Source organism: Falco peregrinus, chromosome 1 (genome assembly GCF_023634155.1).
Source record: "Falco peregrinus isolate bFalPer1 chromosome 1, bFalPer1.pri, whole genome shotgun sequence".
Taxonomy (NCBI): domain Eukaryota; kingdom Metazoa; phylum Chordata; class Aves; order Falconiformes; family Falconidae; genus Falco; species Falco peregrinus.
In genome coordinates, this window is record NC_073721.1 from 25,261,110 (window position 1) to 25,274,109 (window position 13,000).

The 13,000-nt window shown below is 41.9% G+C and overlaps 1 protein-coding gene across 2 annotated transcripts; it reads right to left on the bottom strand.

Annotated features, from left to right (window-relative positions):
• Nucleotides 1-190: 190 nt before the first annotated feature.
• ANKRD22 (ankyrin repeat domain 22) lies at nucleotides 191-11,549 on the bottom strand. 2 transcript variants are annotated; one of them, XM_055790672.1, is made up of 6 exons: nucleotides 10,912-11,549; nucleotides 4,765-4,956; nucleotides 2,821-2,925; nucleotides 2,432-2,509; nucleotides 1,456-1,554; nucleotides 191-661 (listed from the first exon to the last, which is right to left on the bottom strand). In XM_055790672.1, the coding sequence occupies exons 1-6, from the start codon at nucleotides 10,930-10,932 to the stop codon at nucleotides 584-586; spliced, it is 573 nt and encodes a 190-aa protein (XP_055646647.1). In that variant the 5' UTR covers nucleotides 10,933-11,549; the 3' UTR covers nucleotides 191-583. The 2 variants fall into 2 exon arrangements, with proteins under 2 accessions (XP_055646647.1, XP_005238971.1); XM_005238914.4 differs by having other exon boundaries at nucleotides 2,821-2,928; nucleotides 10,912-11,534.
• Nucleotides 11,550-13,000: the final 1,451 nt, after the last annotated feature.

Here is a 13,000-nt window from a genome sequence, read left to right on the forward strand (position 1 = left end):
CCTCGTAGCAACATAGTGAGAATTAAGGTGTGTGAAACTTGTAGCAGGGATGGAAGGAGGAAGTGGTAAGCAGAGAGATCTATTCTCCCAGTCACTCCCACTGCAGGAAGAGAAATACTAAGAGGAAGGGTACCAGGCTTTGTATAAACTGCTGTGGCGTATCGTTCAGTTGTCAAATGTATCCCCTATGGAACACACACTCAAAAGAATATTTTATTTTTGCATTGGCTGCCAACCACTATGTGCAATGTTTATGCTTCCAGAAATATTGTAGCTAGCTTTCAAAATCCAGTCTATGCAAGTCAAGTAATAAAACTGGGCAAGCAAATGGGAAGGGCAATATTTTGAAGGCTATTGTAATCATTCATGGCTTAGTAAAATCAAATTAACTCCTTTCAGCCCATGTGGCCTTGTGGGTACTGACAAGTCTCACAAGAAATAGTCAAAGCCTGCAGCAAGGAATGAGTGGCTTTGGACCAAGTCTATCAAGTCACTGCCCTCAACCTGCTGCAGGACTTCTGCTGCTGCGCAAGGTGGATTGTCAGATGATGTAATTTTCTGCACGTTCAAGAATCCTTGACAACTACGAAGTTTTCCTTAGCATGCTTTCAATGTTGTGGAACTGTAATCTTCTTGCTATATCTAAAGGAGTCTCCCCATCCTGAAAGAAACAGATGAAATACATTGCAATATGACAGATATTGGTCAAGTGCAAAGAGCTTTCCTGTATTTGCTGCTCACATGCAGTGCTCCCCTGCCTAAGTTTCACTGTCACATCCTTGCTCTAAAATAAAGGTTTCAGAATGTGCTGGGCCTAAGATCACTCTCACCGAAGCCAGTGGCAGAGTCCTTCCCTCCAGCAGTGACAGCCATTCCACTGTTCCCTGGGGCTAATGACCAAAGTCAGTGCAGAGCTAAGCAAAGAGCTAATTTCAAGGGCAACGTGGGCAATACATTGCTCACCTCAACTGAGCGATGCAGATACTTCCAAGTCAATATTGATTTAGAATCATAGAATCATTTGGACAACATTTGAGCTTTTCTGATGACAGAAGCAGCTTAACTTAGCCCCTCTCAGAAGAACGGTGTCCAGTGGCACAAAAAGCACCTAGGAAGGCTTTAATTTCTCCCCTGCAGCCTGCATCTTAGGAACAACTGTAGGGCAGCTCTGAGTTAAGAAAAGGTACCGTAAAGATAGCTAAGAGATCTGCCAGTCTGGTGGAAGTGCAGGCAGTGTTTGCTGGTAGAAATCCAGCAGTGAAGGATTTGGACTTTAAAGTTGCTCTTGCCAACAAAAGCAATGGAGCAAACGTTGCTTTATACCCCACAGCAAACAAGTCTGCTGCCAGGAAGCTATCCACCCTTATTTTAAACTGCTGCACACCAGCTAAGGCCTACAACATACTGGTTCACTATCATGATAAGGAAATATAGTTATCAACTTCACCTTCTTACCTGATTCTTTACAGAAGTGTCTGCGTGAGCTTCAAGCAGTAGAGGAATGACTGCCTGATTTTTCATTTCACAAGCATAGTGAAGGGCTGTGTTACCAGACTGAAGGGAAACAGAAGCAGATTACTTTTAGTACTATTACTTCTTCAGCAGACCTTAGGCAAGCATGACTACCTGTAGCCTTATCAGTTTTCCCCTAACCGCTGGATGCAAAAGACACTTATCTTTTCCTGTTACAATGCACTACACAGTAAAACAAATACATTTTCATAAGAGCAACAGGAACAAAAAAATCATCCCTTCCCCAGGATGCTGCTGCTAAAACAGGTCTGATAATTTCAGCAGGAAGCCAATTGTTCTTTACTAATTTCAGAGGATTCCATGATCTTGATCTTAACAACTATGTCTTAAGCAATACCATTTGCTCACCTGTCAGTGTTTTAGAATTTGGCGGCTGCTAAAATTGGGGGTTCTCTTTTTCTGCCTTAGAGTAGAGGAGCTCTACCAGACCCAGGCTAGTGGATACAGAACTGTACGCATGGCAGATCAGCGCACTCTGAAGACCAAGAGAAGACACAGGGTCTAGCACTGTGGCACAACCTCTGCCCACAAATCTGCTCCAGCCCAAGAACTCATAAATCATGACAAGCTCAGACCCTTATATCACTAGAATCTTTATAGGATCAGGTATGTAATATGTAAGTTATCTCAACCCAGCTTGCCTGGATTCTCTTAAGAGGGCATGTATCAGGAAGGGAGAATTAGTTGATCAGCTGACAATTATTCCTGTGCATATTACAAAACTATTGCCTAAGTGTCTAGGGGAAACATTGATTCCTCCTGGTACATCACAGCCAGTTCAGTACCCAATCCTACTCTGAAAGCAGGACTGTGTTGCTAGAGGATTCTGAAGGCTTTTTTTAATATTGCTGCAAGCAAACATGCCACATTCGCATTTGTATAATATAAACCCACTTACAAAGTCTGTAGCATTAACATCAGCTCCAGCTCTAAGCAACATCTTGATCAGGTTTTCATTCTGTTTAGTCTTTGAGATCTGTTTGGTACAAGAGAAAGAGTAACATAGTAAGACAGTTATCTGCATATAGTATATTTTGGCTAAATACTGTGGTTTTTTCCAAGAAGAGTGTCTGGCTTCTGCAAATTCCAGACTGATGTAGTGATACAATTCTGTTAGTTTACTAGCTATATTAATGGCAAAATCCTTGCTTCTTCTGTTGCTCTCCATCAGTTCTTGCTTTAAAAAAGCAGTCCATATTCTATACAGGTTCCTGGCCTGAAATACTGCCATGAGAAAGATGATAAGGGGAAAGGTACAGGGCCTTTCCTACTTTCATCCAGACTCACCATAAGAAGATATCCAATAAGCATAACTGGCATGAGGATTATGATGAGCACATAGTCAAGGAAGGTAAACCGTTTTCTCACAGCATAATGCAGACAAGTGCAGTCCTTCTAAACAAAAAATAACTGGTTAGCACCAAATTCAGTGATCTGATTCTATTTGTTTAATATTGGCAATAGTAGACCATTTTATATTTCACAAGCTTTCTTTTAGGTTATCTACTAGAAATATTTCTCTGATTTCCAAGCAGAAACGGATACATGCATTTTGCTTCCTTCAGGCAGAAGCATATTTAACACATACAGGCTCATGGAAATTGGGCTACACATGCAAGAAGGATGTGGGATCCAAAGGATTCCATGTGTATGTCTGCAAACTCAGACATGGCTGCAGAGACAAAAAGGGAAGTGGACATCTCATGTGGCTACTACCGCTGCCCAGCAAGTCAAATCAGCAGGAAGAATCCCCACAGCTCCTCTTCTTATAGAGGTGCTGGTTCCTGTAGGAAAGACATGTGAGAGTTTATGGCATCTCCTTTGGCACATGCAAGAAACACAGGCAAGGGGCAACACCCCCAAGCAGACTCCTAGTGTTTAAAAAGTTTTGGAATACAGAGTTTCAAAAGTATTTCAATACTGACTGTACCAAAGCAAGTAAAGGGCAGGGCTGTAAACTTGTGTATTGAAGAACACTTGTGTTAAACTTCTTGCAGGCTGTCAAACTAGGTTACAGGGTTACAGTGGGGTACACTGTGGCCCAAAGTAAGCAGAGAAGCCTTTCTGTGGCATCCTCTGTTCCCCATTCTCAACCCTGAGCACCACAGTTGAGCTCTGCACCCAAGGGCCTGATTTCATCTGTGAAGGTGAAGCAGAGAGGCATTTAAGAAAGCCCAGGCTTTGCTAGCAAATGGCTACCAGTGCAATTAAAATGAGCTTGCGACAGAATACTGAACCCTTTCAAAGGGACTTTGAGGTAAGATGGACACCCTTCTGCATCAAGAACAGACGGGATAGAATATGCCACCTCACAAACATTTGCTGCCCTCCTATGAAATAAACAAATGTGCTGGAAAGCAGACACATAAGGTAGCCTACAAATGTGTAGAAACTCGGTAAACATTGCATTGGAGTATGAGATCATACAATAGAATTGACAATGTTGGGGGGGGGGGGGGGGGCTGTTCCTGTCTATTTATCATCCTTAACATCATGACAATAAATCACAAATGAAGCCAGAACACACATCTTTCTGCTATTTTTTATTTGTAACCTACATGGAAATTTACCACAAAAACATAATTCCTCATCACCTTAGGGAAAATGGTCACAGCTACAGTGCAAGACAGGTAGGGATTTTCTAAACTAGGGAACAGGGGAAGAAAGATGGAAGGCTTCCCCTCCTTGCCCCCAGCATGCTATTACATGTCATGTCGCTGTTCTATAGCATTACAGAACCAGGTCTGCAGAGGAAATAAGGAAGGTTTTCATAGTCTGTCTCTCCTCAGGGATACGTTTGGGACAGATGGGACAGGCTCTCCTTCAGACTTTCCTTTTAACCAGGGTGAAGAAAAAGACAGAGGGAAAGAAAGGCTACAGAAGGGATAGATACAAGCTGGAGAGCAAGATGAATGCAGAATGCTGCGTGGGTAAGCAGACAGAACCCACTGGGGACCAGGGATGTCCTGCAGCGTTACCAAAATAGGGAACATGAACACACAGAGAAACTCCGGCTGGCAATGTTTATTACTTGGTGTGCATTAGCAAGTTACGAAAATAAAGGAGGAGACAAACATAAACATATAGGTCTATTGAATTATAATTCGGGGTTATACTTATGCCTCAGCTGGAAACAAACCTCAGGCTTGGCTGTGCTTGCTGGTGTCCCCACACACCCTACAAGAATCTCAAAGAACAGTTGCTGCAAAGGAGTCGTCAGTGGCCACTTACCTTGTTCCTGAGGTTGACATCAGCATTTCTTTTTAGAAGGTAGCTAACTATCCTGTTGTTTCCCTGTTTACATGCACAAATTAAGGGTGTGTCTCCACTGAAGCTGTCCTGGATGTTCAGATAGTTGCTGTTGTGCTCCAAAAGGAGCTGAACTTCATTGAAATCGTTATTATAAGCTGCCTGACAAATGGGCTGAGGAGAAAAGATAATATTTATCAGCACGTTTCACTAAGACATCCATACTTCCCATTCTGAGTTATTACTGGCACATTCCAAGACAATGCTAAGCGCTCTGACAGAGGCTGTAGTTCCAGGTGGCTTCCAGCAGATGGCGGTAAGGGACGATCCTGCAGCTGCCGCGCCGCAGCGCTCAGCCGTCGGCCCGAGAAGCCACAGCCCTTGCACAGGAGAACGAACTTTCTATTCATTTTGGACGATGTGTCTATAATCCCAGAAATAAATCTGGTTCGCTTAAAGCCATTAAAAGAACGGCTTCCGATCTCACTGTACGAAGCAACAAGCGCTGACAAGCCCACGCTTCACGGCCGAACAGGAGGTACCGCTTCTGGCTGACTCATCAGCTCCCAGAGCAGAACCACACTTCAGGTGAAACTTGAAAAACCAAACCCCCGCAATGTTTCTTTTCTAGGGACTGAAGTTAAACTTCATATCTAAAAAATACATGCACGTGTGCCCACAGCTCAGATCCTGCTTGGCTTTTGGGAACTGCTTACTGCTTGAGTCTTTGCTTCAATACTTCTGCACACCTTTGACCTAACCTGAAATTCCTTCCCTTTCCAGCAGCAAGAACTCAGACTAAGGAGAGGCTGAGAAGGACAGGAGCACGATGACTTTCTACAGGCCTAATACAGGCAGAAAAATAACAGTGGAAAGTGTGGCAAACTGGTAGCATTTGAAGTTCTCCAGTCAAAAAGAGAGCAAGTTACTTTCTTTTCTTCTGCCTTCAATACTGAGGGGTTTGTTCACCATTTTCCAAGATAGGCATTTTCTTTAAATATTATCTGCAGCTTTTCCTTCCCATCCTCCTTGTAACACATCCTAAATACCCTACATGAACAAGATCCAGCCCTGAACTCGGAGCCCTTTCCTCACTCCCCTTGCAGTTATCTCCCCCCTGCCCCCAGTTAAAAAGATTCGTATTATTTACACTGTCACTTCAGACAAACTTTGATCTACAACACAAGTTTACATTATTGGTCTTTAGTCTTCTGGACAGTTGCATAAGTGACTTTCCTTTCTAAAGAAAGTTATGTATGTGTTTATCAGACCTTGCACCACTGCTTGTTCTGGTTTTATTATATCAGACAAAACTCTACAAAGAATACATGCAATATTGTAAATTTGGACACCTGTCTGTATTCTTATAAAGGCCTACATATACCATTTGCTATTATGTGCTCCTCCAGAACCAGAACAGTTTTAATGATTCTGAGGAGAAACCCCTCTTTCAAATCGTGCTTGGTGTAAGTGACCTGCCCATCGGTGCCATTTAAATGATCAGTTTGCTCTAGAACCTCAATCTCTGTCATGTCAGTGTCTAATACTGTATCTTCATGTTCAGGAAAGAAGAGATCAAATGGGGTCTGTCTGCACCTCTGATTTCCCTACTGTTCTTGTTATTAATTGCTTTGTTTATTTTTGATGATCTTAAAGGTCTTTTCTAACCTAAATGATTCTGTGATTTAAAGATGAAGGAGATTTGCTGTTGGGTTGAACATCTGCTCAAATCCCAGCCATTTACCATACAAATTTGCTCCTTTCTAGTCTGATTCTTGCAAGTTCAGTAGCTCATAACACCAAATGACACAGTTTTGTCTTTTATTTCTGTATTGCCTCAAAGAGTTTTATTTGCTAGGCCATTAAGCCCAAGGCATTTCTGACTCATACTCTGACACCCATGGGATCTTTTTCTAAACCTTACACTACTGTTGAACCCAGTTTTAGAGCCATGAATAATGATGGTGCACTTACCATTCCCTACCAGACTATGTCATTTGGGACTGAAGTCATGCACAAAGACTGGCACACAAGAGCCATGCGTGCTCTTTTACCTACTGGAACCGCCTGTTCCCAGAAAACATTCAGGGCACAGAGAATGTAAGGAAGCAGTTCTCATTCATTCCAACAGCTAATACATGGGTAACTGATGTACTTAAAGTATTTTTTAAATTATTATTATTCCACTGCAGTGGCTGTTCTTTGTAGAATTGATTCTTTCACACATTAATACATTCCATTCATATAAAAAACCCCCACAAACCCAAACCAAACTTTTTTCCTGGTTTTATGGGATTTTCTTGAGGACCACTCTGCTGGTTTGCATTCTAGAAAATGCCTTTTGTAGTCAAAGAAAGGTGAAAAGTCCCATAGATCAGACTTGTACTATACCTCCCAAATTGACAAACAGCATTCTGTGACCGGAAGGGCAAACATAGGTAGCAGAATATTTGAGTTAGGAAACAAAGCAATCCAAACAACTATAAGCTCATTACTTTGATAACAGTAACAACAAGACTTCAGAAAAATGTGTTGGGGAAGAATAAAGATAAGAAAAATTATAGATAGGTGGCAGTCGGTCACCTCCATAAGGCATCAGAAACAGCAACCAGTGGCAAACATTGTATTAGGCAGTCTTTCCCACAGAAAGAGAGCTGTTATAGAAAGCACTTGACTGGGACAGTGGATACAGTTCTTGTCATCTAGGTCCAAAAATGAGATCACACTATGGCAGGAGCGTAAGACCTCTATACAAGTGAGGAATATGAAAAGCCTGAAGAAAGACCGATTTGCTTAGCTTGGCTAGGAAGAAAAGAGACAGGTCTGTAAGTGTTCCAAAATAAATTGAAGGGTAAGTATTAGAGAAGAGCCAATTAATTTCAAGGAACAAGGTAAAAAAGGTTATATACATCTGGCCAAGCAGTTTAGCATGAAAATTAAAAAAAAAAAAAAAAAAAAAAAAGATTTTTAGCCATGTGCAGAGTAAAGCTCCAAAACAGGCTTCCAGTAGCAGCAGAATGGACACAAAACCTGACCAGCTCCAGACTGGAGCTTGAGAACTGTGCAAGGATTTCCATGGCTCTGAAGCCTCTGCCACAAACCTCTCTTTCTGCCTGTGCTTAAGATTGTTTTAAACAATTCTCCAAACTTTGGCCAGAAGACAGTTACACACAGTTAGACAGCACCTGCCTAGAATATCAGCAGTGAGGCCAATTACAGAGTTAGGACAATGTTATACACAGGCAGTAGTTTCACTCCAAAACCCAAGAAAACACATTTCCTTTGTATCTACAGAAAAGCACGGAGGCCTGAAGTCTGGAAACCCTCACTCGGCTTTCTACAGTGTTCAAAGACCGCCTCAGCAATGATGTAGCTTCATGACCGGCTTCTGATTTGTGTTATGGTTATTACATTATTGTTATACACCCATCAAACACAAGAGGGAAATAAACCTATGAGATACATACTCAGAATAACTGGGCTTCACATGCAAGGAAAGCAGTATCAGAAGAATCCAAAGTTCATGCCTCAGGGTCAGGCTCAGCTGTAAAGAGGAGCAGGACTATGAGCGCAGAAGTCTCACAGCAGTGTAAGACATTCAGGAGAACACCAGCAGCTTCCCCCATTAGAGATGCACTAGCAGCTGGAGCACAGACATAAGGTCTATGGCATCTCCTTTTGGCACCTCTGGGAAATAAAGGCCAGTGCTCCCATAACAAAAAACTCTGAAGAAGCATCAGTGGGAACTGAGCTCACAACTTCTGGAAAGGTTCACAGGCTAAGACACAGAGAGGCTGCTCTCACCCACACCACATTATTTATGAACCCCAGTGTCCTGAATGCCGCAGAGAACCAGACCCAGTCCACCTCCACACTGTAGCAGGGCAGACCCGGCACAGGCACATCAAACGCTGCTCCCAAGGAAAGCACAAGCTCCAAGTCTGAAGGGGGAGGGAGCAGGACCAAGATGCCAGCTTAGCTGAAGAGGAAGCAAGCACCTTTTGAACTGCCTGGCAGCAAAGCCCTTCACCTCTGCTCCAGTTCACACTCCTGCAGCATCACCTGGCATTCAGGCAAGATGCACCCTGTGACCCTGACAGCATGGCGCTGCACAAAGCATATGATGGAAGGGGGGGGGAAACAGAATTGCAACACCGAACTCCTCCTACCTCCACCAGTGGTGCCTGTTTGCTGCCGCAGCATCAGGACTAACTATGAACTAGAGCACATGGCTCTACCTGACTAAAGAAAGCAAAAGGAAGACACTGGGGCCTGGAAATTAGATTTTGATTATATATGCCAATGATTGAGTGATGTTCATGCAAGTCAGGTGTTCAAAGGAAAATTGAATATGCAGTTTTAAGCAAAACCTCTATAGTGAGATTAGAATCTCTCTTTCTGCAATACTAGTTCTTCTACAAGCCCTTCAAGAAAGGTGAAAATTAGTCATAGGATGGGCAAAGGTTTTCTTGGCAGAGATCACACAGTACAAGATCACCCGATAAGGGCTGCAAGAAAAGTAAAATAAACCACTTTCACTGTTAGGAAGAAGAACAATATCACTATACAACTGATTTACTTATTTATTTTTAATCAGTTATGGGCCATGTGATTGAAATCAGGACCTGGTAGTTTACTCAGATCCAGATGAACTACCACATCTAAATTTGTCTACTTGTTTTCAGAGCTTCTTGCATCTCCCTCTGCCTAGCTTTGCTGAGCTAGTAACAAACCATGAGCTATTTAGCAAGTTCTACCACACATAAAATAAGGATTAAAGGCACAGCACTAAGGACAAAGCATTCAGCCAATAAAGAGGAGACTAAGGTAAAGCCAGTCTATCAACTGGGAGAGCACTATCAGATTATAATTGCTTCCTCCTTTGAGATCTGCAGGCAATTGCCTAAGTTACATCAACACATTGCAGTTGTTTAGACAAAAAGGAGACATTTCGTAACATCCAGATATTCTGAACCAATCCATAGTCTCTTCTGTGCACTAAAATTCATCCAAAGCATGCTACAAACTAAATAGGGAAGTCTAAATTATGTTTGTGATGTTGAGGAATGTGCTAGTATCCAATCTGTACCCCTCAGAAAAGGCAACTTACACTTTCTTATTTGTATTTCTCTAGATTTCTGTCCTGTATAAAGAAGCATACTTTTTATCCACCAAACCAAACAGTGTATCACTCAAAATTTTAAAGGAAGAGAATTATGTATATGAAAATACTAACTAATAAGCATGGAAGTATGGACAGCATTTGAACATTCTCTAAACACCACTTAATTAAGCTAGATGACACTGTTTTCTTGTACAATCTTATCTCAGAGTAGCAGATCTGGAGAGAGGCAACAAATCCTTTCAGAACAAGGTGCAGTCTACACAGCCCATCACCTTATGAATGCACAAATTCAAGCTGCCTAGAACACTGAAAGAGAAGAAGAAAACTTTTAAAAATAAAGGGTGGCTTTCAGCAAAGAAATGTAAGCTTTTAAAGGAACCACTATGTAATTCTGTCTCCAGAAAAAGAAACAACAGTGCAATCCACTGTATCCACAGTCAAAAAGGACCAAAATTCTCATTTGATCCCAAACGTAGAAATGGAAAGTTAATAAAAAAATAAATATGTTTAGATAGTATTTATGCTAAATTTCAGGACTATGCTAGGTCCCAGACCCAGGACCTCGGTCTGGGGACAAACCCATAAAGAGCTAAAAATAAATAAATAAATATCACATTCCTAAAACAATTGTGGGGTGGGGGGTAATGTTTCCTTAGGCATTAGCTTTATGACCTATATTCAATATAAGCCAAGGAGCTGTTTGCAGTTTGCAAAGCCGTTTGTCCTTTGCCCCTGCCCAGAATCATTACGATCTCAATACAGAACAAAAAATGTTGAACACATACTTCCTCTGTGAAGTCACAATAATTACCCTGGTTATTACATTTTCTTTACTCCTGCAAACAGTACTTCTGTCAATTTGTAATAGCCAAAGTACAGCACTTCCAGAGAACTTACAGATCTGTATAAGCCTGTGCATGCAAGGCTGCAAAGGGAACAAGCCAAACCCAGCGAGTCTCTGTATCTTCAATAGCTTCAGTCACTGTGCAAAAACGGTCACCTACCTCCGAATAGAGTATCCCCATGTCTACTCTTCACTGCTTGAGTTCGCTCTTGTTCACAAGCTCAACCAGTTAACCTCACTTTAAACGCTCTTAAGCTTGTTTGATTCAGGTTAATATTTAACTTAAAAGTATCACTCTCTTAAGCTACATTTCCTTTAGGTGCTTTCCAGTTGGTAGCATGAAACAATTGTCTCCAGAAACCCAGCCCAAGGAGGCAACACGAGAACAGCTTACGGGAGAGACAACAGAACAAGTTACAACACACAGGCATTTTCCTATGTCCTTTTTGCAAGAACAGCCTCCAGTTACCTAAAAAGGAAAGTGGCAAAACAGGCTGAGGACAGGAGGAGGCAGAGGGAGAGGAAGAAAGTTTCACAAGTGAAGAAAGGGGGGTGTGGGGGGTGTATAGGAAAAAAAGCATGAAACCTAAACCCTAAGTGAACAGTAGCTAGATTGCCACCCAAGCTACTTCTGACTAAAACTACTGAAAACCCTCTGCAAGCACACCTCAAGAGGCTTACTGGGAAAAGGGAACCAACTAGATCCCACACACTTTAATGAGAGCTCCTGGTATAATTAGCTTCAGTCTCTTACTGAACAGGCGAGCCGCTTTCATCACCTTCTGCTCAGTCTCCTCTTCCTAGCCCAGCCAAACAATGGATATGATTCATGTTTAACCTGCTGATCTTATATGTTAATTGCGTTAGAGCTTCCTTGGGATGAGAATTACTGTTGATGCCTCGATTCCTTTTGCATGTTCATGGCTCTGAGGTTAAGATGCTGATAGTATTTCTGTACTACCCATAATACCTTTTCCCTTTATAGTTTAAATTCACATTTCCTGTATTTCAAGTATATTTTAAAACAAGTTCTAAAACATCTGCATGTAACTGTCCATCTTAAATCCAAGGCCTCTACCTTACATTTGAGAACTTTTATTTCCATATAATTTTCATATTTATTCTCCAGTGAGGTAGAGGACCATATAAAATTACTTACATTGTCTCTATCCTTCTCTGGTCAAAGTAGTATAGCACCACTGACTGTAGTGTTAATTTGCTGGCACCAGTAATAACCGTTTCAATGGCTGTTTACCGGCAGAATATCAGGTTGGCTTGTAACAGAAATGTACACTACACCTACCTGTGACAAGCTTCACTAGGATCCTCCCAACAGATTAATCTTTCAGCATGCAGTGAATACTCTGTTGGCCTAAAGACATGGAAGAGTAATACCTCATAGGTGAAAAGGTATTCCTTGCCCACATTTCTTCACATCCAGATCCTAAGGAATGGACATCCTCCAACGTCAACTGGTCAGGTTGTTGGAATTTATAAACTACAAATTGTTGAAAGAAACCTCAAATCATAACAACTTAGTAGTTTACTTAATACTCTCCTAACACCAATATATAAATGCATGGTAATGTGGGAAAGTATTTTTTTAAAAAAAAAAAAACGAACCAAAACCCCACTCCTCCACAAAGTGCAGTGATAGCTTCAGGCAACACCTTTCCCAAGATAGTGTAAGTTACCATTTAGCCTAGTATCACACCTCAGGCCCTCTTGAAAAATCATTGAAGTGACTTACTTTGGTTAGAGTCTTCTGTTTCCCTCACTTACCAGGGGTATCAGACTTGCCGAACTGTAATGTTTTTCATTGAGAAATAATTTTTTTGGCTTTTCCATAGACCGTACTCTACAATGCAGAACTGTTTCTCTGGTGACTCTTATGTTCTGTTTACCAACAAAGACTTACTTCACTCTGTTTGCCCACACAAGATGGCAGATGATTAGCACCCACGTTGCAGAGGATTTGCTGCACCAGGGCACCAGGCCAGTTTCAGTGAGGACTGAGCCCCCAGGGCTGACTACAATTAATTCAGTGGTTAAGCAGAGGTCTCCAAACATACTGCGTTTTCTCAGAGTCATGAAAATGGATTGGAAAAAGCAAGAAATCTTGTTGGGAGACTAGACCAGCTCTTTTCCCCAGATGTAGCTACTTCTAGGCATGTCGGGGGGGGTCGTAGGAAGGGCTTGGCTACATGATCTGGGCAGGCCCTTCTGGAATCTGCACATACAGAAGCAAA

Excerpts from the sequence above, each read along its gene's own strand:
- ANKRD22 (XM_005238914.4), bottom strand. The coding sequence starts at position 10,932 with ATGGGGATACTCTATTCGGAG. Across the intron at positions 2,510-2,820 it reads TTATTGGATATCTTCTTATG|ATCTCAAAGACTAAACAGAA; the intron begins GTGAGTCTGGAT and ends TGTACCAAACAG. Across the intron at positions 1,555-2,431 it reads ATGTTAATGCTACAGACTTT|TCTGGTAACACAGCCCTTCA; the intron begins GTAAGTGGGTTT and ends GTTTCCCTTCAG.